At 31.4% G+C, this 25,905-nt stretch overlaps 1 protein-coding gene across 4 annotated transcripts; it reads right to left on the bottom strand.

Annotated features, from left to right (window-relative positions):
- Nucleotides 1–52: 52 nt before the first annotated feature.
- On the bottom strand, nt 53–25,882 carry LOC140040912 (uncharacterized). 4 transcript variants are annotated; one of them, XM_072087184.1, is made up of 20 exons: nt 25,695–25,882; nt 23,806–23,994; nt 22,524–22,559; nt 19,460–19,574; nt 19,018–19,132; nt 18,519–18,641; nt 18,198–18,390; nt 14,700–14,773; nt 14,313–14,370; nt 13,778–13,885; nt 8,216–8,265; nt 7,898–8,026; nt 7,430–7,538; nt 7,169–7,195; nt 5,298–5,501; nt 4,293–4,471; nt 3,962–4,093; nt 3,671–3,769; nt 3,230–3,355; nt 53–2,163 (listed from the first exon to the last, which is right to left on the bottom strand). In XM_072087184.1, exons 1-20 carry the CDS (start codon nt 25,741–25,743, stop codon nt 2,116–2,118), a joined length of 2,163 nt encoding a protein of 720 aa, XP_071943285.1. In that variant the 5' UTR covers nt 25,744–25,882; the 3' UTR covers nt 53–2,115. The 4 variants fall into 4 exon arrangements, with proteins under 4 accessions (XP_071943285.1, XP_071943288.1, XP_071943286.1 ...); XM_072087187.1 differs by lacking the exon at nt 3,230–3,355; XM_072087185.1 differs by lacking the exon at nt 7,169–7,195 and having other exon boundaries at nt 25,695–25,881.
- Nucleotides 25,883–25,905: the final 23 nt, after the last annotated feature.

Raw genomic sequence — 25,905 nt, 5'->3', positions numbered from 1 at the left:
GGCTCTATAAGATGATTATAACTTAATATATATGGCAATATTATCGCATAATTATTGAATTTTAAAAAGTGGATATTTTGGCCATTTTCGAATAAATCCCTGTACAGGGAAAATTTCGGAAAACTGGCCAAATTTCGACCCTTTTATTCAACTGGTTAATGTGGCTCTATAAGAGTCAATATTTAATTAATTTTCACAAGAAAAGTATGAAATATATTCTTTATTTTTTATTTTCATGGCACATAAGTGACGGTGATTAACATACATGTGTTTAATTTAGACCTATCATCTCATGATAAGGTGTTTAATTGAGGGATGCGTCAAGACTATTCATTTTAGCTACTAATACTGGAATGGTGTATGCTTTTATTACCATGGACCTATACATTGTATGGTACAAATTCTATAGCTAGGTCCATGTTTTTACAAGGAAGACAGACAATTAAAATTATAGGGTAATGTACAGTACAGTATATAATAAACAGTGGGGGACTTGAACAATAATAATAATAGTTCATTCTTATATAGCGCATATAAGCAAGCTCTCAAACACTGCACATTATTACCCCGATCATTTTTGATCAAACACGTATGGAAACATACTCCCATAATGCAGCTAGTAATCAGCGCAAAGTTGTGTCTTGATCTAACCGGGTTCCTATTTATACACCTGGGTGGAGAGAGGCAAATGTAAGTAAAGTGTCTTGCCTAAGGATACAAGCAGTGTGGCGAGAGTTAAATTCGAACCACAATCTTTAATCCAACGTCCAGCATACTGCGCCACAAGCAAAAATGTTATAACATTTATACAATTCATTTGATCTAATATATTACTAATTTTGTGAAGGTGGCTAATCTAAAGGGTCTGGCTTTTAAATGTCTTTCTAGAAACAACAGTTTTTACAAATTTATTTGTATTTAGAATGAACTATAATATAAATACTTATTTTAAAAAGTATAAAATGATTTGATAACAATAGATGATTGACCATTGATATACCCATGCTTAGAGTAACAAATACATTTTCATTTTATTTTCTAAAGCTCTGTCTACACTATCAAACTAGTTTGACAAAAAAAGGGTGATGTGTCCAAATATGGTAGTGAAATACCCAAATATGGTAGTGATATGACATCATCATGTCCATATATGAGCACATCACATTTTTTTGTCACATAAAGTTTGATAGTGTAGACAGAGCTTAAAGGTTTGACCTTTTTCTTGTTTTTGCTTCTTTGGACGTTTAGACACCTCCTCCCTCCCCCAATATAGTAATACATTCACATTAGTTAACTGTAAGTGATCATAACAAAAGAAACCCTGCAAATACATATACAATAAAACTGGCAACAGACAATACATAAACTATACATACTAAATATAAAAATTGCTCCCGATATAATTGCTACTAGTGGATACGGCACCAACATAAATTAAGTCATATAAAATGTTGTTAGTATGTTTATAAGTTGCTTTAAATAAATCTATCAAAAATAATATAAAACTAGTGTAAAACATTTGGCGAATAAAAAAAATTACAAAAATATTTTGGTTGTCTAAATAGCATAACTAAAAATAATATAAAATATTGCATCTTCATGTGACATAATACACTGTTATTCCTTAATATTTCTTCCTGAATAATGAGAGAATCTAGAATATACATAATGCAGGGGACATTAACAACAAAATGTGTGCATAATTTTAACCCTATTTCTGTTAAAATGTACTGGATTAATTTTATTATGAAGATTTACTACACTTTACAGTAATTAAGAATCAGGAATATGGTTTTACAAATTACAAAATAACAATGAACTACATCATGATCTTTATATAAATTTATGTTACACAGATAATAATGGTAGACTTATTTGTGTTTTATATCATATTATTGCGCTTTATACAGTAGCTATCAAAGAACAGTGAACTATGCTGAGACAACTTAAACTTTTTAAATATTTGTACAAAAAAGCACATTAATTACAAAAAAAAAGTATTGATAGTCCTTTGAATATTTATTGAAATATTTACAAATTTAAACTTATATATAAAGATAATTAGAAGTTGGATGACTAGATGTTTGATATCTTCTTTACTGGTTATCATCATTCCTATTGTAGGCTGTATGTTGCCCATGGAGCACGTACAGGAACTGCTCGCTGAAAAAAATAAATCCCAACAGACTATTAGTCTTTACTTTAATTTTAAACTACTAGTACTAGTTTCCATTAGTAAAGGTATTTATTCTGATCCTCAAGCCTAACTGTTAAACTCTGTCTACACTATCAAACTGTATGTGACAAAAAAATGTGATGTACCCATATATGAACACGATGATGTCACATCACTACTTTATTTAAGCATATCACTAAAATATTTTTTTGTCAAACTAGCTTGATAGTGAAGACAGAGCTTTAGAAAGGAAGCCATCAGTACAGCGCCTACCAGATCGACACTCTGCGAGACGATCCAATACTTTTTTGAATAGTGCACCATCTTTAACAGGCACTATATGTACATGGGGCCAACGTCTTTCCATCAATCCAAATATATATGTATGAATATACACATATATTTTTATTTTATTAATTTTTTTTTTTTCTAGGCCCTAGTTTATATTTCAGTTTGACTGAAAAAAATTGGTTGATTAATAATGTTTGTAATGACAAATGTACTCTTTCCCACTTTTGTGTCTTTCCCCAATACAAGGTAATGTTTAATTTTTCCTTTTAGCAGAAATTGTTAAATACCACAGTTTCTGCTACAAAGAAAAAATAAACTTTCTTACAGAAAGAAATGCTGTCTCTTTTTAATCAAAATCAATAAAAATCAATTTATTTCCTAAAACTAATGATATGTACAAATATGTCATCAAAAAGTTATGGAAAAATAAAAAATCTTTTAATCTGAAACCTTTAAAAAAAAACAAACAACAAATAATAATATTGAATAAGAATTATGTTTAAAGAATTATGTTAATTGAGCTTGGTTCCCACGTGGACGAAATTCAATGACGTACAGTAGGCACAAAATAAGTGAGCTGACCAATCACAAGCTAAGTTTGGATGAGCTATCATCTTGTGATTGGTTTAAATTGCATGCGGTGCACTTAGTCCTTTTGTTATATCAAAGTGGGAACCAAGCTTACTATAGAAGAATTGTTAATTTTCCTAAATCAGAATTACGTAATAATATTATGTTAGTACACTCATTTTTCTTTATTACCTGCGGTAGATTTTGTTCAGAGTATCGATTGAAACGATTCTCAAGGGCTGTGGTTCGAGCCCAGGGTTTCTTCACCTGAATGGTAGCATGGGGTTGCTTCCATGGTGCTTGGTATTGCCTATCACCCTACAGAAGCACATGTAATGCAAATGTAACTATTTCATGCAATAGATAATGCAGATGTAAGAAAGAATTCTAATGAGCGGTTAGTAAATGAACCAGCAAGCATTAAAAGAATGAATCTATAGTGGAAAATAAGATTACTTTGGTGATGTTACCAAGAAAGATTGAGATAATATCAGCAGATACAAATACATGTCAAAACTGATCGTACAAATGAAGGCTATAATTAATCAAAACATTTGAAATGGCAGAATTTCTAAAAAAACAGACATATTAGACCAAACACAGTTCGACTGTCGGCTAAAGGAACATGCTTACCTGATAATCTCGTTCCATGTCAAGAGATAGACGGTTGTTAGTGGCCTTTGGTGCACCATTTCCTGGTTTACCCCAAACACGTTCAAAGTTGGCATGATGCTAAATAAAAACAAACCAAGATAATGTTTAAATCTGTTCTCAAAACTCACCTCTTTCAGAGGGGGTTTCACACACCCTCTTCTATACTTTAAAGCGGGAGCCGCGCCTGCCTTTTTATTCTTTTGTTTTTGATTTGTGTTGATGTGTCTTGCTGACAACAGACATGACTGAAAAACATTAGGCCTACTTTACCTGAGCTGACAAATCCCTTGAAAACTGCTTTTCTACAGCCTTGTTCAACTGCCTTTCCATGGCTTGCCGTTCAAGATCGCTGCTGTATATGGTCACCTGTGATGGCCTAGCAGGTCGACGAATGTCCATTCTCTACGAAAACAAAATAAGCAAAAAACATTTCACTTTTATGGAACAATATAAACATTTCAACTAATAGGTAGTGTGAATGAATACATGCCATCCTGTTTTGGGACTCCAGTTTGTTAAATTTTTTTAAATGGCCAATTTTTTTCCACTCGGTTTGTCATAAGTTCTGGAGTAGTCATCAACTTAAATTAAAGTTACTTACTTGTTTAGTGACATCTGAAGCCCCTTTGTGTTGTTTCGGAAGCAGTACACCAGTGATAGGGTCCTTCTTTGGGTACCCAACCTCTTTTTCCCTGATCCATGGTCCGACCTCATTACCTGCTTGTTTCATTTCATCTTCTAAGCTTTTTCTTAATTGTTGCTGCTCACTTATTCCATTTTCTTTTAAATTTAAAAATACAATTTATGTACTATACTATATTATATAACACCTATATAAATTCCTGTCATTTGATTGGACAAATGTAGGTCACATGGCATGCAATAGTACGCACTATTCAACGATCGTTAAATAGTACTTTTTGAAACATTTTTGTGTACGAAAAAAAAAACGTCTAGATGTTATATAAAACAAATAATGAATGTTTTGTATTCGTGTAATGGTACAAATAATGGCACTTGGTGAATGATGAAAGGTTATATCAACTCGGCTTTGCCTCGTTGATATAACCTTTCATCATTCACCTCGTGCCATTATTTGTACCATTGCACTCATAAACATTCATTATTTGTATAATATATTTTATATTTGTGAGTGTTTCTGCTGCCTAAAATATAACCTGTTCATACTTTGTATCAAATATTTTCCTCCTTATCAAGTTAATGGCAGATCTTCATTTTCTACTTATTACGTCAATCTTTATTTTATTGTTTTTCTTTTTTGATGTCCCATATGTGAATAATACGTATTTTTATATCATTAATTATGTTGAAGAGATATATTTTATATATTTTCACAATAATTTTGTTAAACTTCAATTTTAAATTTTTTATTTGAAATTGCAATAAACTTTTCCTCGTATCGTATCGAATAATAATCAACAATCAATATTATCAAATAATATCAAATTAACAATGTACATGCTATTTTCAAATATTACTGTATGACAGTTTTTAACTAAACATAAACATATTTTTAAAAATCTACTTTTGAAATTCAGAAACGTTTTTGTCATTTGCAGTTGCATGAGAGAAAAAAAACACTTACGAAGTTCAGATAGATATTCCTGTTTTGCTCTCAACTCTTCAAATTTCGGCCTTTCATATCCAAATTTATCTGTCATCATTTTTCCACTGATTGTAGTAGCTTTTTTACCTTTCTCATCCTTCAGAGGAGCACCACCTCCAGGTTTCCCCCAAGGGTCAAAGCCTCCTGCTACTTTTGTCCGATCACTTTCTTTAAGAATTGGTTCTGTGAAATACACATAGTATATTGATTAAATAATATTATGAATCATTAATAAATATTTTATTTTATACTGGGTGACCTCTTCAGTCAAAGACTGGTTTCCCAGAGGGCTCAGTTATGATCAGTGGCTGTGATGTACTAAGTACACCAGGTAACCCCGCACTCGAAAGATGTACTAGGTTCTTTAAAGTGCACATGGTCAAGATGTGTACACTGGACCTACGGTTTATAGTCCTTATCCGAGAAGACTCGTTCTACCACCAACCATAGAGCGAGTGAGCTTCGAACCCTTGCAAACGTTATGACTACTTAATTACGGTTCTCTTGTCTTAACCGCTCGGCCACTCACTTACTAAACAATAAATTTTATTAACCTACTGTTCTTGTTTTTGTTCAGTGGAAGATCCAACGTTTATAAATAAGTTACATTTGTACACATTATTTGTATGAATACTATAAAAGCATGAAGTTAGTGCATTATGTTAAACCACAACAAATTAATGGGTGAAAAAAAAACCTGTTTTGAATTAGATTTAAGAAAATTTTAAAAATGTTAGTAAAAAGATGCAAAACACTTTTAATACTGTATACTATAACTATACTATTACTATAGTATACTATTATACAAATAATGAATGTTTATGAGTGTAATGGTACAAATAATTGTACGATCGTTTAATAGTGCGTACTATTGCACATCATGTGACCCACAATCATCCAATCAAATGACAGGAATTTATTTAGGTATTATATAAAGTGTATTATATTAAATAACTAAACTATGAGAAAGAGTTAATTCCACCTTGGAAATGTTAAATTTCAAGAATCTTTTAGGAGTTTCAAGTTTTTAATGAATTGATATTGGGAGAGTTAACTGTAGTACAATGAAAAAAGTGTATCACTGGTTTCATTAAGGGCTCAGGTGGTCAAGATAGTTGACCCAAAGGTCAATGGCTGACATAATAATGTTGTTTTACATTAAAACAACCAGTATGCAACAATTATTATTCCATTCCGGCTCAGCTACAGTGATTAAGTTCACTTAGGTTGACCCTGGTCTCCCCAATTTCAGTTTTTTTTGTTATGTATATATTGAATTAGACCGAATAAATAATGAAATGAATTCAATTTTTAAAATGTGTTAATAGAAGCAGGTCCTACTGTAAGTAAGAGGAAAACATTTTGTGACTGTCTGTATTCATTAGAAACCATTCACAAAAGTTTGGAAATACATGCAAATTTGTTATAAAAAAACAGTAATATATTTTGTAATTGTAATTGAGAGTTAAGACTGATGTACCTGAAGTGAGCATTTAGATAAGTGCATCATAATATAATATTGGCATGCGCAACCAGTGATAATTTGGTATTATATGGTAGTGATATACCCAAATATGGTATTGATATTCCCAAATATGGTAGTGATATGACATCGTGTCCATATATGGACACATTTGTTTGTCACATAAAGTTTGATAGTGTAGACAGAGCTTTAGTGTGTCGTCAGTCATAACAGTAGATACACAGCAACAATGAAAGTGATAGATAATAAATTATGAGGATAGTATGAGACTATACCACAGTAGTAGAAAGTTCATTATATCAATGATAGAAATCACATGAATATGAAGTAGTGCCTTGCAGATGTGCAAATTATAAGAAATTGATACCTGATTGGCCAACAGCTTTACGAAAACCTTCAGAAAAAAATATAATGATTTACATTTAAATAATTAAGAATATTCTAGACTGAGTATAATTAATTACCTAAGTTTTCATTTTCTGGATTTTTTTGTTACTGGACTGCACCGTATTTTGTGTCAAATACATAAAATATGTTTATACTGTGTGTGTATTAGCATAGCAATAATATCTCTATGGTATAAAGTGTATAGGAATTTAAATGTAAATACTTAATTCAAAATACTTACCACCAGTTCTGTCATGGTCTAAAGTAACAGAAAACTTTGTTCTTTTTTCACCTCTTTCATCGACGTTGACGCCCCCACCTCCGAATGACTTTGTTTCTAATGCACCACCCTATACAAACATGAATTAATGTGAACATGTTATTGTCTACAGAGCTAAAACAGTTTACAAACAAGAAATAACTTATAGAAAGAGATAACAATAGAAAAGTTGAGTCCAATAAAATAATAGTTATATTATAGTAAACAAATATTTACTGGGCTAAGGGCCATGGTTAAAAATATAGCATGTTTGGATTCGACTGTATTGAAGATAGTGGAAACAGACATGCACAGTTCGGTCTATAGTTCGAGAGCATGGAAATAACTACTGTATAGATCGGCAATTAAGCAATCAGACGCTATGAATTGAAGTTGCCGGTAAATAATTATTTATATAGTTCCGTTGGGAGGTTAATCAATACCACTCACTGTTGCTGAGGGGTCAATAAAATCTGTAACTCCTAATTCGTTTCCCCAAGTGTGACGCATTAAACGCCCTTTCTCATCACGTTTCGGAGCTCCACTCCCTTTACCCCAAGGATCATATGGTTTTTCTTTCTGAAAATAAAAATAGTTTGAAAATGTTAAAAAGTTGTAATGTTTAGAAACAGCAGAAAGGTCAATTCATCCAACATACAGATATAGTCCAAAACAAGATTTATAGATGTTGATGAAAAAAAAATATAATTAATTATTTATAGTTAATTCAAGTTTAAAAGAAAAAGTTTAGTTGAAAGCTGAACTTACCTCGTAAAGTGGACGCCGCTTATTAACAAATGTTGAATCAACTTCTGTGTCTGAAAATAAATTTCACATAATTCCAAAATATTAATAACAACAATTAAAATCAACATACTATTACAAACATAAAAGTCATAATATACTAATTTCTAAAATTGTCAAAAAGAGCTCTAAAGCTCTGCCGAAATCAGCCCAAATATAGTAGTGATATGGCATCATCATTTTCTTTTTATTTATTCAATTGCTGCCATCAATACAAAGAAAATTAAAAACGAAATATAAATACTGTACAATGTCCATATATATATAAATGAAAACATAGTAATGAGCCATCATTTGGGGTCTTCTCTAGAAGAAAACAAGTTTCTTGTCTCGAGAAAGACCCCAGAAACAATACACATACATTTAAACTAATACAATTTACTACATAAAATAATAAATAAAAACAAAAACGATGAAATAAAAATAGATACTTTCAGTGTACTACAATCATAATAATATTAAAATTAGTATAAAGAAATAAGATATTTTTTAAAATTTTTACGAAAAGTATAAAGAGATTTAAAATGCTTTAGTTTATCATCAAGATCATTCCAGATTCGCGGTCCTGAAACAGAAATAAAATATTCGGAAATTTTCAGTCTAAAAGGAGGTACATCAAGATGCTGAAATTTATTGTCGATACGTAAATAGTACTTGTGTGATTTTGTATGATGACTTAATAGATTAGACATTGTCACAGGGAGTTTGGTATTAAAGAATTGAAAAATAAAGGAAGCAATTTGTGTTGTAAAAAGATCATGTAGACTAAGAATATTGAGTTTTTTAAGTAAAGGTTGGGAAGGGGCGAGATAGTGAGAGAAAGTAATAATACGGGCAGCACGTTTAATTTGTTTATTAAGTTTTTCTAAATTTGATGGGTAGTCGGCTGCCCAAATAATGTTGCAATAAAGAAGATGAGGTTGTATAAGGGTGTTATATAACAAGAGTAAGATATGTTGTGGAAAAAAGTGTCTTAATTTACAAAGGATGCCAATTACTTTAGATATCTTTTTAGATGCATACGCTTGATGACTGGTCCATCTCAAGTATTCATGTAGATAAACTCCGAGGAATAGTACTTCAGGTTTACGTTCAATAATTTTATTGTTAATGTAAATATTAAGATTAGAGAAATCAATTTGTCTTTGTTGAGTACGAAATAAAATGTAATTAGTTTTCTGTACATTAACAATAAGCTTATTTGAGATGAACCAGTCAGTCATTTTATTTAGTTCAGTGTTGACGGTGTTATATAAGACATTGATATCAGAATGAGAAAACAAAATCGTAGTATCATCAGCAAAGGATATGACTTTCAGAGTGTCACTTGATCTAGAAAGATCATTTACATAAATTAAAAATAGTAGTGGTCCTAAAACCGACCCTTGAGGCACTCCGCAATTTACAGCCTCCACTGATGATTTAAATGAGCCTAACGCAACATACTGTTTACGGTTTACTAAATAACTTTCAAACCAGTTTAATGCAATTCCTCTAATGCCATAATTAAATAATTTACCAAGAAGAATTTTATGATTAATGACATCAAAAGCTTTTGACAAGTCTATAAAAACGGAGAGTAAAAATTGTTTATTGTCAAGAGATGAGGTGATGTTGTTAACAAGATCCAGAATTGCATGGGATGTGGAATGGTTATGACGGAAGCCATATTGGTGAGTATAAAGAATGTTGAATTTAGTAAGGTAATCATAGAGTCGCTGGTGCATGAGTTTTTCTAAGATCTTAGAAAAAGCACTAAGAAGGGAGATAGGCCTGTAATTTTTAACTTGGCCCTTGTCACCTTTCTTAAAGATTGGGAAAACTTTAGCTATTTTTAATAAATTTGGAAATACACCAGATGAGAATGAACAATTTATAGAGAAGGTAAGGTGGTCAATTATGTACGGCAGTATTTGTTTGATCGTACGTGAAGTGATATTATCGTCACCAGATCCTTTATTAGGATTTAAATTGTTGACAATAATTATTATTTCTTCTTTTGTAACAGGATTTATAAAAAAGGATTGAGAAATTGGATTTGGTAAATATGAGATTGGGTCAATATGAGGGTCAGGCATAGAATTATTTAAATTTGAACCAACTGTTGAAAAGTACTTATTAAATGAATCGCATATTTCTTTAGTTGATGTAATTGTTTCAAAACCGTTATTTATGAGGGATGGGAAATTGTTTCGATTTTCTGGTCTTAATACAGAATTTATTATAGCCCAGGTCTTTTTAAGGTTACATTTTACATTTTGAAATTTTGATATATAATGCATTCTTTTGGCGGTTCGACAGAGTTTAGTGTACATATTTTTATAATTTGTGTATATACTTTTATGTTGAATATCATGAGAATAAATATATTTTTTATAAAGTTTTTGTTTCTTTTTGCTACTTTTAATTAAGCCAGGTGTCATCCAAGACTGTTTTGCTTTAATTTTATTTGATACATTATATTTATTTTTAATATGTTTATTATGAATTTTATAGAATGTGTTAAGAAATTTATCAAAAGATACGGGTTGGTCACAATCGTAAACCTCAGACCAATTTTCCTCAACCAAATCACCACACAAAGCATCAATATCTATTATACGAGATGGTACATTGTTGGTGTCAGTATGGTATAATTTTTCATCTACTATATGAAAGATAGGAAGGTGGTCGGATATATCAAAAATAAATACACCAGAATGTATTTTTGTATCAATAATATTGGTGTAAAAATGGTCAATCAAGGTGGCGGTAGTCGGTGTGATTCGAGTAGGTTTTGAAATTGTTGGATAAAATGAGCGAAAAAGTAACATATCAATATAATTATTAGTTTGAATATGATTTTGATATTTTATGATATCAATATTTATATCGCCCATGATATGACAGGGTTTATGTTCAGAATTTATTTTATTTAAGAGTTCATCGAAGGATTTGGAGAAATGATCAATATTACCATCTGGAGGACGGTAAATTACACCAACGATTGTATTTTTTTTATTAGGATGTACTATTTCTAGAAAAAGGGAATCATATGGTTGAGAAATCGATAGATCAAGACGAACTCTAACATTAAGATCGTTTTTTACGAAAAAAGCTACGCCACCACCTTTACCAGATTGCCTATTTTTAGATATAAATGAATAATTATGCAAGAAGGGAGTAGGTGACGTGTCATTCAACCACGTCTCAGAGAGACCAATAATAGAAAATTTTAAATTAATTGAATTTAAAAATTGTTCAAGGGAATCAGTTTTATTTGTAACGCTTCTAATGTTAACATGAAAGAGAGAAATTAGGGAATTTGAAACATTTCTAAAAGTGGTATTAAAATGATTAGTGTCATAGTATATACAATCCTCGAGTGTCGAATTTCTAGAATTTAATTGGTTGGCAAGAGGCTCGGAATGTTCATCAAATTTATCATATTCAGTATGAGCAAGGGGGTTTATAATAATGTTAGATATATCACTATGGTTAATAGTATCAGAATCTATAATAAAATCATGGAATGGGAGATGACAAAAATAATTCTCAGACATCATTTTGACAGCGATTTAACAATTTGAGAAGCATCACTGAATATAAAGTAAATGGTAATAGGAAACAATATAGTAAATAATAACAATAATAATAATACATAAACAAAACAAAAAAACAAGATATGATAAGAGTGCATTTACAGAAGTAAATTAAAACAGGAGCAAATTAAAACAGGAGCTCCCGATATAATAATACGATGTAATATAGTAATAATGAACAGCTAACGGAAAAACGATATTGCATATTTTAAAATGATATAATTATGTAAAGTCAAGGAAAAAAAAAGTTCTTCTTGGATAGATGAAGCTGGATAGAGTTCATCATTGTGCAAACAGGTTACTACTTAAACACATGTGGGATACCAGTTGATGAACGCCATTTCCCGGCTCTGAACCTAAGCTTGATTCCTTGATCATACAGGGCTTTAACTTGGGTCTTCCACTTGTTCTTTTCTTGCCTGTCCGTGCGAGTTAGGTCGTCTATAATGTAGGCACCTGGACTAGCAAGTTTATGTCGGTTTTTGAGGATTGCTACTTTGTCAACATATGATAGCACTTTAAAGAGTATATGGGGCGGCTTTCCTTGGAATCCTAGACCGTCTCGATGGGCTCTCTCAATCGTCGGTTTAATTTTAAAATGAGTGGCTAAGAAATCTTCAACAATGTTGATTGGGTTTTCGTTATCAGATTTAGCGATTCCTACAATGCGAATGTTATTTCTCCTGGAGAAGCGTTCAGCCTTGTTTAGCTCAGCCTGCATAGACGCAATTGTGTTGTGAGCTGTATGCAAATCGTCGACGAATTCCGCCTGCCTAGCTTCGTATCGCGACTGAGCCTTTTCTAGAGCAATAATTCTTTCTTCGTTGAATTTAATAGATTCAGCTAATTTACTCTCAAGGTTATTTTGTGATTTCATGATATTGGAAAGAGATTCTTTAACAAATTCTTCAAAACATCATATTTTTTTGTCACAAACGTTTGATAGTGTGGACAGAGATTTACATGTACATCAAATTAATAAACTATATGTTACAGCCATTCAACACAAATGGTATATTTCAATCTCAAACCACTAGCCAGTTGATTCGGAGCAACATACAACACATCTAACACATCAAAAACAACCAACATGCGGCTAAAACAAACAACAATACGCAACTATGCAATTATTTCTGTAAAGAAATTTTTCTTATTTGTTTTGTATTCACAATTCCTCTTCATTTGAAATTACACTTTCAGTATTTACATTATCAAATTTAGTATTGTTCAAATTGGATTGATTTAATTTTGAGCAGTTGGGGGTAGTTGCTAGTCAAATTACATTGATAAACCGCCTCATAAAAAACAATTTGCAGGTGGCTGTAGGATTATTATTGTCAACAGAACAGATGCAGATGATACAATTTTACTGTTGTCATGGATACCGTGTCAACTAAGTTGTCGTAGAAACCTAACAAATATCAGAATTGCCAAATTGATGAATTTCCTTTTCTCTCTATTTTTTATACTAACCTAATTGGTTCTTTTATATGCTCATTAATTTAAATAATCAAAGCTCAACTACAAGTTCTGGAGAAATACATTATATTGTTCAGTAAAATTTCATCACCGGATTTAAATCACATAAGCACACACGCATTAACTTAATGTTAACAGGTTATACACATGTGCCAGCCAATCTAGTCTTACTCACTTATTATTAAGCTCTGTCTACACTATCAAACTAGTTTGACAAAAAAAGTGTAATGTGCCCAAATATGGTAGTGATATTTCCAAATATGGTGATATGACATCATCATATCCATATATGGGTACACATTTTTTTGTCACATGAAGTTTGATAATATAGACACGAGAGCTTTACAATATGGAATGTGTGGTTAATTTAGTTCTTTTGAAAGGTAAACTTTTTTAATGTTTTGCCGATTATCACCATAGTCTACATGACCCATGACCTTTATTAAAAACTGTACATTTTACTCACCATTACGATTTGACATTACTACATTTTTTCGTTGATGCCGTTCTTCAGTATCTCTCATTTCCTTTTGATCATTAATCAATGTTATGTTATGACGAGTTTGCAGTTTGCCTTTAAAAATAGAACTTGATTTTAATGAAAATCAATTTTATGCATTTACTATAAAAATAGAAATACCAACATTTATGATTCTACACATTTCATTACATGATGTGTAAAGCTCTGTCCACACTATCAAACTAGATTGACAAAAAAAGTGTGATGTGCCCAAAATATGGTAGTGATGTGCTCAAATACGGTTGTAGTGATGACATCATCATGTCCATATATATGGCCACATCACATTTTTTTGTCACATAAAGTTTGATAGTGTAGACAAGGCTTAATACTACTTGTGGCCTGAAAATCATGTAGGATAGAGATAACATTTCTTTAAAAAAGGTCTTTTTTAATAAATTAATATTCTAATTTTTGGCATTCACAACTTGTTAACTTGATCCTAAAGACATAAAAATGTGCTTTGAACTTTGACCTGTACCTGAATTAGTCTTGATTGGGGCTCCACCTCCAGGCATCCCAAAAGGATCATGCTTCCACTGAAATAAAAAAAACTTTTTAAAAAATATTTTTCACAATATATGTAATTACATATTTACTGTATAAATTTATTCAACAATTTAAATTTCAGGTAAAATTGGTTGTCTTTTCCAAAATAAAATGATTTATTACTAACTTAGTAATAAAGTAATTTATTAATAAACATTGACATCTATTTTTAGATGCATAACAATGGTTCACCCCAACCTTTCTTCATCTCCATAGCAACAACTACAGTTTACAAAAACATACTTCAGAAAGTAGTATATACAATGATCATCCTCCATGCAATGATTGAGTAGTCTAATGGTTGCTATGACAATCTTACCGTTTCTTTCTCCTCTTGTTTTTCTTGGTAACGCTCTATTTCTCTTTGAGTTTTCTTTGCAAGTGCCATATTTCCTGAAAATGAATGCAATTTATCATAGTTAATAAGTAAAATATTTTTCATCTGAACCAAAGACAATCCCAACACATTTATTTATTGTTAATTTTAAATAACATTTAAATAGTTTAAATAATTACAAATAAAAATAAATTTTTAATTTATAATGAGTAATATATTTTTTTTTGTAAAATGAACATGTTTGTACATCTAAACCAAAAACAATCATTTAAATTAAAAAATGTTCATCCTTTTAACCACATTTGTTTTAATACTAATTTTAAATAACATATTATATTTATCTCTGGAAAACAAATGTTATGTTTTATTACTACAGTATATCCAAAATCTTAATCAGATATAATACTCAGACAGCTACTGTACATTCACACTTTCGGCATGTCCTGGAATGGAAGACGGACCATTATCTTGCTTTATATAATTCTCTATTATTTTCCCTGTAAAACATAAAGCTCTGTCCACACTATTAAACTATAGTTTGACAAAACTAGTCCGAGTCTTCTCGGATAAGGACTATAAACCGTAGGTCCAGTGTACACATAGCTCATGCGCACTTTAAAGAACCTAGTACATCTTTCGAGACAAGTAGGGGTTACCCCTGTGTACTACTAGTCCACACAAACACAGCCACTGTCACACACAGCCACTGTGCAAATTGGGACTGGACCGTTTTACAGGTGTTTACCACCTGTTGGTCCAGATACTTCACTAACTTAGTGAGAAGTCGAATAAATAAAAAAAAAAATAAAATAAACAAGAATATTTCTTACAAAAAACGCTGCTCGCTTATTGTTATTGCTAAGGTCAAGTCTGGGGGTCACTTCATCACGCCTAGATACTTCAAGTATCCTATTACAGTACAAACAAAAACTTCAATGAACTGTTTTGATAATAATTCAATGATTATCTGACAGTGAATTATAGTAATATCATGGGACTCATAAATACCAGAAATGCTCTGGGATTTGTCATTAGACTCTTTTCCCAGCCGTTTTTTGGATTCAACAGGTGGTACCTATAAATTATAGTCGAGTTTCCATTTTAACAAAAATGTCAAAGTGTAGTACTATACTGCTGCTTGATTTCATCTAATGCAGCCCACGAATTTCACGTCGGCAATCGGCAATTGCCGACCTTATTGCCGACCTTAAATTGTCAGAGGACGGCAAGAGATTGCCGACCTAGAAACTAGGCTAGATCCCTCCTTTCAAGCCTCCTAGCAACAACATGGTACTTTAAGGGATCGTATCATTGAAATTTTAACAGGCATATTCACCACCATGTTGTGTTTAGTTAACAAACCATGGAATTAAGATGATCCCTGAATTCACTCAACCATTACATCATTTTGTGTGTGAGCTGCATGCTTTCCTATCAACCAAGCTGGCTGGGCACAGCGCTGGGCGCCACAGACCTGTGTAGGGGAATACCCTGTTATGCCAAGCAAGCAACTATGCTCTGTGTACGGCAAGCTCCAGAACCATGATGTTCAGCAATTATTATTAAATAGAATTTATCTTGTAGATTTTAGTGTTAGGTTTTTATATTTTATTTTTTGCTAGTTCTTTTTGCATAACATATAGCTAGGCAGGCTAGGCCTAGCTAGGCCTTTTATTAGGTTAGCAAGAGGTTTAGGCCTTGGGGTGAATTTTCTATTTTTAGAACTGCCGAGACTGCCGACCTTGGCGAATTTAAGGTCGGCAATTTTTTGCCGACCTTCTTTTTTCTGAATTTCGTGGGCTGCTAATGAATGAGTCATCTCATGTGACGTAGCGGGCTAGAGCAGCAGCGTGAAAATAGACAAAAAAAGTGTGATGTACAGTACCCAAATATGGTAGTGATATGCCCAAATATGGTAGTGATATGACATCATTATCATTTTCATATGGGCAAATCACATTTTTTGTCACATTAAGTTTGACAGTGTAGACAGAGCTTAACAAGTCTGAATGCAGCTTTTATTTATATCTCATTAGAATGGTTTGCAGCTGCCTAACATTACTTCAATAAGTTTGAATATTAATCAAAATAAAGAGCTGAAGATGAATTTGTATTCATGATTTAAGAAATGAAATTAAATGTCACATTATTTTATGACCATCTTATAGTATTCTTTTGTTTTCATTGTTAAATAAATATACCGTATATTGTAATACAGTATATCATGTGCGTCACAGCTATTCCATAAAACTGCCATTTGCTTTAAATAAATAAAACAGTATTATTTTTTTTTTTGTTAAAGATGTATTGTCCCTTTGACTAATTCCAAAAAAATTAAAAAAATAGTTTTCGAAAAAAAGTGGGTCATTTTGAAGTATCATAATAGTTACAGTATTAACTTTCACCAAAAATTATTCGAAAAAAATTTTTTTTTTTGTCCAGTCAAAGTTTTGGATCAAAACATATCTTATAATGCAACGCGCTTGTTTGGCTACTCTGTATGCATAATCATAAAACTTTCTCGCGATCTGTGTGAAAATACCTTCTCAACCATGACGAGTTGTAAACAATCCTAATTAGCATCATGCATAATACATACTCGTAGTTTGAAATCTTTGTTTACTTTCGCTCGCGATGATTTTCCAGACGAAATGTAATCAAATAAATTTACCTGTAAATTACGTAAACTTGTTGTTTTTGGCTCGAATTTTCGACTTAAAGTGAATAACTTTAATATTACTTTTGATATGGCTAATCAAAATTTAGTATATTTTGACCTTCATTTTTTTGTGTTTCAAGGGACAATACATCAATAAAACAAAACTTTTGTTTTTATTGTTAAATATATACCGTATATTGTACTATATCCTATGCTTTTAAGTTATTCCATCATTAAAAAGTATTGTCAACAGTGTTATTTCCTTTAAATAAATACAACAGTATTCATAGTTTTTGATTTTTAAATAAATATATCATAAAATAAAATAAATAAAATAAAATAAATAAATATATCATAAATTGTAATATCCTATGCACTAAGCAATATTCCATTAAATTAAATTAAATTCAATTCAATTAACTGCCGTTTACTTTAAATAAATAAAGCAATATTCTTATTTTTAATTAAAAAAATATACTATTGTTATATATTCTGCGTGCTAAGCTATTCCATAAAACTAACTTCAGTTAATTAATTTCGGAATACAATAGACTTACTACAGCCATGTACATTGTCAAGACGTATTAATAATTATTAATAAGTGCACCTGATTAATTTTAAACAATATTTTGATTGTCATCGGTAAACATGGCTGTTGTCAGCATAATATACATTTAAGCTCTTGAAGTATTATTAATAATTTGATCAGCTGCATATTATTTTGAATTCTAAAGATTCTTTTCCTGTTTCCATTTTTAAATTAAACAATTATGTGCGAATCAATAAATAGTAGATTCATTAAAAAAAGAAAAGAAACTTACCTAGCTCTTCGGCGTACGATTGTACGTCCTTGCAGGGCATGGCGTATCGTGCATGATTGTTAACGGTTTCCTTCATTCCTTTAAGATCACAGAATCTAATATCGTTATTAGCGCGAATACTAGTGATGGGATTACCGGAACTTGTGCGTAACGGTGCCCCGTGTCCTGGCTTTCCAAACGTAAGAAACTTCTCCTGATAAAAAACATTAATAAATTGTTTAACGTCACAATCTGAAGTTATCAAATGTTATACCTCTATGGCATGGCACCCAGGGCATTTTGTAAATGTAAATCAAAATCCAAACTAAAATATCTGCTTACCACTGATTTCCCATTGTGTAGCACCGTTGCATCAACAGCTTTAGTTCTAATATTCTGATCTGGCTTTGGCGCTCCACCTCCAGGTTTCCCCCATGGCTTGTAATCTATTAACATCTGTAAGTCCTGAATGAACAAATTATTTTGATATTGCAAAATTGCAAAAACTTAATACACTTAATCAGAACATAATTTCTTTGTCTAGAGTCAAGAGACCAAGAGGACGTCCCAAAACCACATAGATAAAAATTATAGAAAATTATACGAAAAGAAAAATGAATAAGTCGCTCTGATTGGAGAAATTTTTCGTTCAGAGTTTGTGACGATGGATTGATAATTTAATTCTTTGAGTATACTGTACTGTATAAAAAAAAATGTTATTGCAAAAATGCAAACGAAAACTAACTAACCTCTTTGTCCTAAATATCTTACATTTCATTTTATTTAGTGAACAAATTAGGTTTTTTATATTTTCATGATCTATTAGTTTTAAGTTACATACTCTTTTTTTCTCCTCTCTAGCTGTCAGTTGTTTTTCCATCTTAACTGTTTTATTTCTTGCTATATCTTCCATTGCATCTTTCAATTGTGCCTCTCTTTTCCTGTTTTCTGCTGACCTGAAAATTATCCAATGTTTTAAAATTTACTAAATTTGTATATTTCCAAAGTAATGATCATAATCAGCCAGTGTTGATGGATAGATAAAGACTTGTGTAAAAACATTTGTGTAAAATACAACAATTACACAGCGTTTTCTTTAAAAAGGTAAATTACTGAAAAAATGACAATGCTATGGTTACTATCAGTGGCTGGATCTCAATGGAGATACAAGATAAATAAGCAAAAAGCTAAATCACAACAGTAAAGTAAAACAGCCAAAAAAATTTGTAGTGCTTTTATCAGTGCAAGTTATCATCATTGTTATATGTATATATTTTTCTTACGTGACGCCTTCCTTGTAGAACAAGGTCTTCAAAGGGACTGGTTCGACCCTACTCGGTGCCAATCTATTAGAACCGTATTCTAGAGTGTTGTCTGGCACTGGGTCAGTTACACGTCCTGTAAAAAAATTTATATCTAATCATTCCCGAAATAATAAAATGTTGAAAATAAGAACATTAAATAAAATAAAAATGTGAATATGTTAAAATATAGAAATAAATTATAAAATTGTTAAATACAATATTGAATAAATTAGAATAATTTAATAAATTCAAAATAATTGAATAAATATAAAAGATAGTGTTCAATTGAAATGTTTTGTCTTTGTAACATTGACATAAAAACACATAAAAGTCCAAAAACCAGTCAATTCCATTTCTTAACCTTTTACATCTTCCGACATTACTCGGTCCAAAATTTGTTTCCATCTTTTTAGGCAGTAAACTCAAAAAACCTTTAATTAGTTCGTGAGATCATAAAATACTGTAACCATTTACAGAAAACATAATTTCAATATAAAATAGGCAGTAAAAATAAATAAATTATTACAAAAGAATCCCAATAAACACAAAAAGTTATGGTTTTAAGGGAGATGGGAATGGCATGCAAGTGGTGATACAAAACAGTACCTTCAAAACATAACCCTCTTGAAGTATTATTAGTAAAAATAATGGGTTAGGTGCATTGGCGTAACATAGAGGCCCGAGGCTACTTGTTTAGGAACCCTAAGTGTGGCCCTCCAAAGTTGGATGCCTCAGGCGTTTTTAGCCTGTTTCCTCTGGGGCCCCCATAAGGATCCAAGGCCCCTTGGTTTAGCCAGTGATCGCTCATAGCTGTTACGCCACTGGTTAGGTGAATAAGCAACTTGATTGTTAATATATCATAACACATTGTAAGTAAATGTATCCTTGTCACTATTCCATTTAACTCAGCTTAGTTAAACAATCAATCTTTCAACTCATGAAAACATTCTCCCCAATCAACTCGAAAAAATAATTGTACACTTTTAAAATTATAGTTGGAATTTGATTCTTATACAGCAATACATCTTTGTTAATTTCTATTTGATTTCTATTTTTAATGTATATTTTCTCTATTTATAATTTTGATCTCGTTTTTTCTTTAATTAATTATGTTTTTTTATGATATTTCCAATTACTGTGAACGAAAGAAGAATAAATAAATAAATACTTTAATAGTGATTTATGATTAATTTTGGAGAAAATGTGATTTACTATTCATATTTTTAATCACAATCAATAAATTTGATATCGAAAGGTTTTAAGCTCTGTCTACGCTATCAAACTTAATGTGACAAAAAATGTGATGTGACCATAGACATGATGATGTCATATCACTACCATATTTGGGCACATCATACTTTGTTTTTGTCAAACTAGTTTGATAGTGTAGACTGCTCAGCTTAATAGTGATTTATGATAAATTATGGAGAAAATGTTATATATTATTAATTCTTATTATTCATAATAAATAAATTTGATATCGAATGGTGTTAGTAGGTTTTTGATCATGAATAGAGAATTAAATTGTTAAGAAGATACAAAATCTGTAACTGTGTAACTGTGTAACTGTGTAACTGTGTAACTGTTACTAATTGCATTGTCTCCAATCAATCATTATGTCTAAGTTGTTTATCAACACCATGGAAGCAATCAATATTTTAGACAAATGTCAAATCTTCTTCTGATCAAATATGGACATAATTGTGAAATTTAGTTAGTGTTGGCATATGAGGTTAGAATAGAATATCAACTATATGCCTTATGCATGAAAATCAAAATAGAAATGGAAAACAGCAAGAATTTGTTTCTTTTGAAAATTGGTGACAATTTTATTCTGTATAGTTTGATTAGTCTTTTGAGAAAGTTTTTTTTATAGTAAATGTATGTTTTAGCTTTATGACAAGTTTTTTTTTTATCCAGTATTTTTTTGTATACAATGTAAAAGTGTACGACAACATGAATAAATTTTAATTGAAATTGAATTAAATACTGTTGGTCCAAAATATATTGTATTATAATCATAAGTAATACAGTTAAATTTTTTAATATTTTTTTTTACTAATTTAATTTTGTTTTTTCAATGTATATGTGTATGTGCAGAGAAATAATACAAACAAACTATTTGTAAGTTACAATTTCTATAAATTTTAAAAAGTGTAAAATAATAATAAAATTTCACGCCTTAAGTGCCCGAGAAAATCTATTCCCAACTCGGTAACCTGTTATACTATCTAGTATCTGTTTCTATATACAGGTAGTCCAGAAAAAATAGATACATTCCTTTCCTTATACCTCATGCTGGCTGAGTAATGGCAAGGAATTTCAATGCAATATAGGATTCTTGCAATAATATTGCGTAGTGACTAAAGTGTTAGGTTCAAATCATCTGGATGCAGTTAATGAATGATGAATTAGACAGTGCAATGATATAACAATATTTAAATGGATTAGTAATGAATATCTCAATTGGCGTCATTTCAGCCACAAGTTGAACGCATAAATTCACAACTTTAAAGCAGTCTGTCTACACTATTCATTCATTCATCAGTGGAAAATTACTTCAATTTATTGTCATTTGCATATAAAATATACATAGAAATTAAGTTAAAAAAGGTGGACTAGTCAAACTAGTTTGACAAAACAAAAGTGTGATGTGACCCAATACGGTACCGATATACCCTAATATGGACGTGATATGACATCATCATGTCCATATATAGACACATCACATTTTTTTTGCCACATAAAGTTTGATAGTGTAGACAGAGCTTTACTCATCATTATTAATGAGTACATGGGTTAGACAGACTGTACTCACTATCGTCTTTACTCACCATTGCGTAGCTAGGGATTGGTATTTTGGGGTAAAATGATAGCTGAAATGAACGGCGGCTGATTGCACTGTACCAGAATCGGTCAAGGCATAATATTTACTTTGCATGCTCAGTGAAAAGGTAACACATTTGAAATGAGTGATTGTGGGAGTCATGTTAGATATTAAACAACAAACAGTTAATTAAAAGGTGATTTAACAAATAATTACCAGGAACATTTTCATGTTTTGTGTTTGGCGGCATACCTATAAGTAAAAATAGTGATTGATAGCAAATACCTACCAACTTATGGACAAGGAACTTATTATACAAAGTAAAGTAAAGTTTTATATAAAAGAAGCAATGTTAAAAATAGCAGAAGAAGAAAAGGGATTTAAATCTGATCATATATGAGATTTGCATACCGATACGTAAAAATATTGATTGATAGCATATACTTGTGGACAGGGAACTTATTATACAAAGTAAAGTAAAGTTTTATATAAAAGAAGCAATGTTAAAAATAGCAGAAGAAGAAGAGGGATTTAAATCTGATCATATATGAGATTTGCATACCGATACGTAAAAATATTGATTGATAGCATATACTTGTGGACAGGGAACTTATTATACAAAGTAAAGTAAAGTTTTATATAAAAGAAGCAACGTTAAAAATAGCAGAAGAAGAAAAGCTATATTTGAATCTGATCATACAGGTATACTGTATACGATTTGCAATTTGAACTGAAATAGATCTTTAAACAATAGGTAGGCCTACGCGGTTGTATAGCGTTGTCCTTTGTACGAATCGTTTGTGCCCCGAGTATCGGTACGATACACGCGTCAATATCATGTTACAGGAAACAAAATGCGTTTATTTTTCAGGTGAAAATAGGCAATTCATATCGCAAGCAACAGCAACGGCAATGGTGACCTCTAATAAAAAGTAAATTAGCACGGCGCTGAAACAATGTATTTTAATCAAAAGTGAAAGTACTTTACTCTTTTTTACGCTTCTTTTCCCGATTTTTTTTTTTCCTTATGGTAGGATAATTTTTTTTATCCAGATTTATAGGGGACGTGCGAAGCAGATTCTAGACATAATTTAAAAGTGTTTATTAAAAAAAATATTTTCTCTTAATTTTACTTTGTTTTGTAGCTAAATTTAATAAAACCACTATATATTACAGATAATAAACAACTTTTAAAGTGTAATAATTTTGAAAATAAGGTGGGCTAAATGGCAGTGGTGAAATGATCCGTCATACTTTAATTCTTACTGTAGCTGTACATATAGATTTTGTGTTGAAATTGCAAACATAGACTATTGGGCGAGACGTTTGTGAATTCTAATTCTACAAATATTGCAAATTGTACATACAGTATGTTTTGTAGTACATTATTACTGAAATAAAAGGATATGCTATTTCACTGTACACCCAAGTTTTCTTATTTTTAAACAGAGCGAAGTGATAAAACGCTAGGCTTATCTTAATATCAAAGTTTCCATACCCTTGACAAAGTGTTGTTTCTTCCTGAAGCTTCGGTTCAGAAAGTCATCATCCTCTGGGGGTGGACCTATCAATGGCTTGGTAGCTTCGCTGAAGTTATGAGCCGGAAATCCTTTGAATCGATGTTCATCTCTGAAAGGAATTTGATGATTTTGGCCCAGCATTAGAACTGACACATCCATTGGTGTATCTACAAAAAACATACATAAGTACTGTATTGTCAATGTCATAAAGAATATGATTTCTATTTACAGTATATTATTAATATCATAACTTTGAACAAGAAAATTGCACTTGAATTTAATTTTAAAATTTCACCTGCAAACGTAAACATCTAATACTCCTTGTCTCCTTATTTTGCTTCAGAGACTGAACATTTTTATTTAATACTTTTTATTAAATCGTTTTAAAACAATATTATACGCCTATGTTGGTTCATTAATATTTTTTATAGAAATTGTTTTTCTAAACAAATTTGACGAGGGGTAAATAATCATTATAAATAATATAATTTAAAAAAAAACATTACTTAGGCCTATACTATTGCAATGTGATTGGCTAAAAAAAAAATGTCTTTGCATCATTGTTAATGTTATTAAACAAAAACAAATTCTGACAGACTGCAGGTGACTTTTAGTTGACTACTGTATTTATTTTTGCTTTGCATTAGGTAAAATATTTTTTTTCCCTAATCTATTTTTGCTTAAATTGAATAACTGTTATACTGTACTTATTAAAATCGCCGTGGCTAAAGATACGGTACCGTATTCTAACTTCTGTTTACTAAAGGTACGGTAATATTGCATTACGTCATAACCAGCCAATGGGGTGCTGTACGTGTGTGACGTCATCGTATAAGGACTTTGTGGATTTTTTTCATATCGCGAAAACAGTGATCAACCGCATTTTCTTTATGCTTTATTTATCGCTATTATCGCCGTCGTGTGTGACAAAAACTAAATGTAGCCTACGTCTGTTATTATTATTGAAAAGCCAAAACATGTTGATTTTAATTCTAGAATACAGAAAACCGTTTCAAAAGAGGCCTAGGCTAGGCCTACTATAACCTCATTATATGAGTTTGTTTGTGTAGAGGGAAAGCGATTCCAGGCTGGGGCCAGCTGCATGTGTGCGCTGATTTCTGTGACTCGTTAGCCCTGGGGCTACTGTCTAAATCATAGTATTTGAGGGCCCCTTTATTGTCTGCATTTGCTTGTTGTTTATGGTCACCATTGTAAACAAAGTTTAATAAAAAATATAGGCCTAAATAGGCCATTTGGAATAAAAATAAAACCCTCATCTGCAGCGCACACACATCCACGCAGCCTGGCGCCGCCGCCGATAGCGATTCTCTACACAACAAACACAACAGACGCGATATGAAAAAAAATCCCAAGTCCTTATACGATGACGTCACACACGTACCAGCACCCCATTGGCTGATTATGACGTAATGCAATTTTACCGTACCTTTAGTAAACAGAAGTTAGAATACGGTACCGTATCTTTAGCCACGGCGTATTAAAATACTATTAGTATTAATGAGCAGACTTAATGGATGCAACATTTTAAATAAATGGCATAGGCCTATTTATTTATAATTAATAAATACCGGTAATAGTTAATACATATTAAAAAAAAAAAAGATAATTCGGGGACAATTCCGAGTAAGTATTATGCACAAGGGCCTATATTAATGTGTTGTTATAAAATGATTGGCAACCCATTCTCACGCTGTGATTGAATACCAACACGCACCTGACAGGATTAACTTACTCCATGTTACACACAGAACAGTCACAGAGTGTGAATAAACAACAACAAACCACAACAGTCAGTCACACAACAAACAGGCACGATTTTACAAGGTAAATAAATCAAAATACAAACCATCATGTGCCAGTTTCAGAGGGGCTCGAACTGAATCGAGCGTTTTCATAGTCAACACTTTGCTTCTGTCAACGTACTCATTAGATGGAAAACCAGAGATCACACACTCTTTGCAGCAGATAAGCACTTTCTCACGTCTACTCGATGTGTGTGCTGAGCAAACAAGAACTAACCACAAAGTAAACGTTGCTAGGCAGCATTACTAGTTTTT

The sequence above is a fragment of the Antedon mediterranea genome, chromosome 2 (assembly GCF_964355755.1).
Source record: "Antedon mediterranea chromosome 2, ecAntMedi1.1, whole genome shotgun sequence".
In the NCBI taxonomy this organism is placed as follows: Eukaryota; Metazoa; Echinodermata; class Crinoidea; order Comatulida; family Antedonidae; genus Antedon; species Antedon mediterranea.
This window is presented reverse-complemented; position numbering and strand designations above follow the sequence as displayed.

What these genes read in the sequence shown, in the direction of transcription:
- LOC140040912 (XM_072087184.1), bottom strand. Translation starts at nt 25,743, where the DNA reads ATGAAAACGCTCGATTCAGTTCGAGCCCCTCTGAAACTGGCACATGAT. An exon ending in CTAGAGAGGAGAAAAAAAGA is followed by an intron (nt 18,642 to 19,017) that starts GTATGTAACTTA and finishes TTGTTCATTCAG; the next exon opens with GACTTACAGATGTTAATAGA. An exon ending in AGTAATGTCAAATCGTAATG is followed by an intron (nt 8,266 to 13,777) that starts GTGAGTAAAATG and finishes ATTTATTTTCAG; the next exon opens with ACACAGAAGTTGATTCAACA.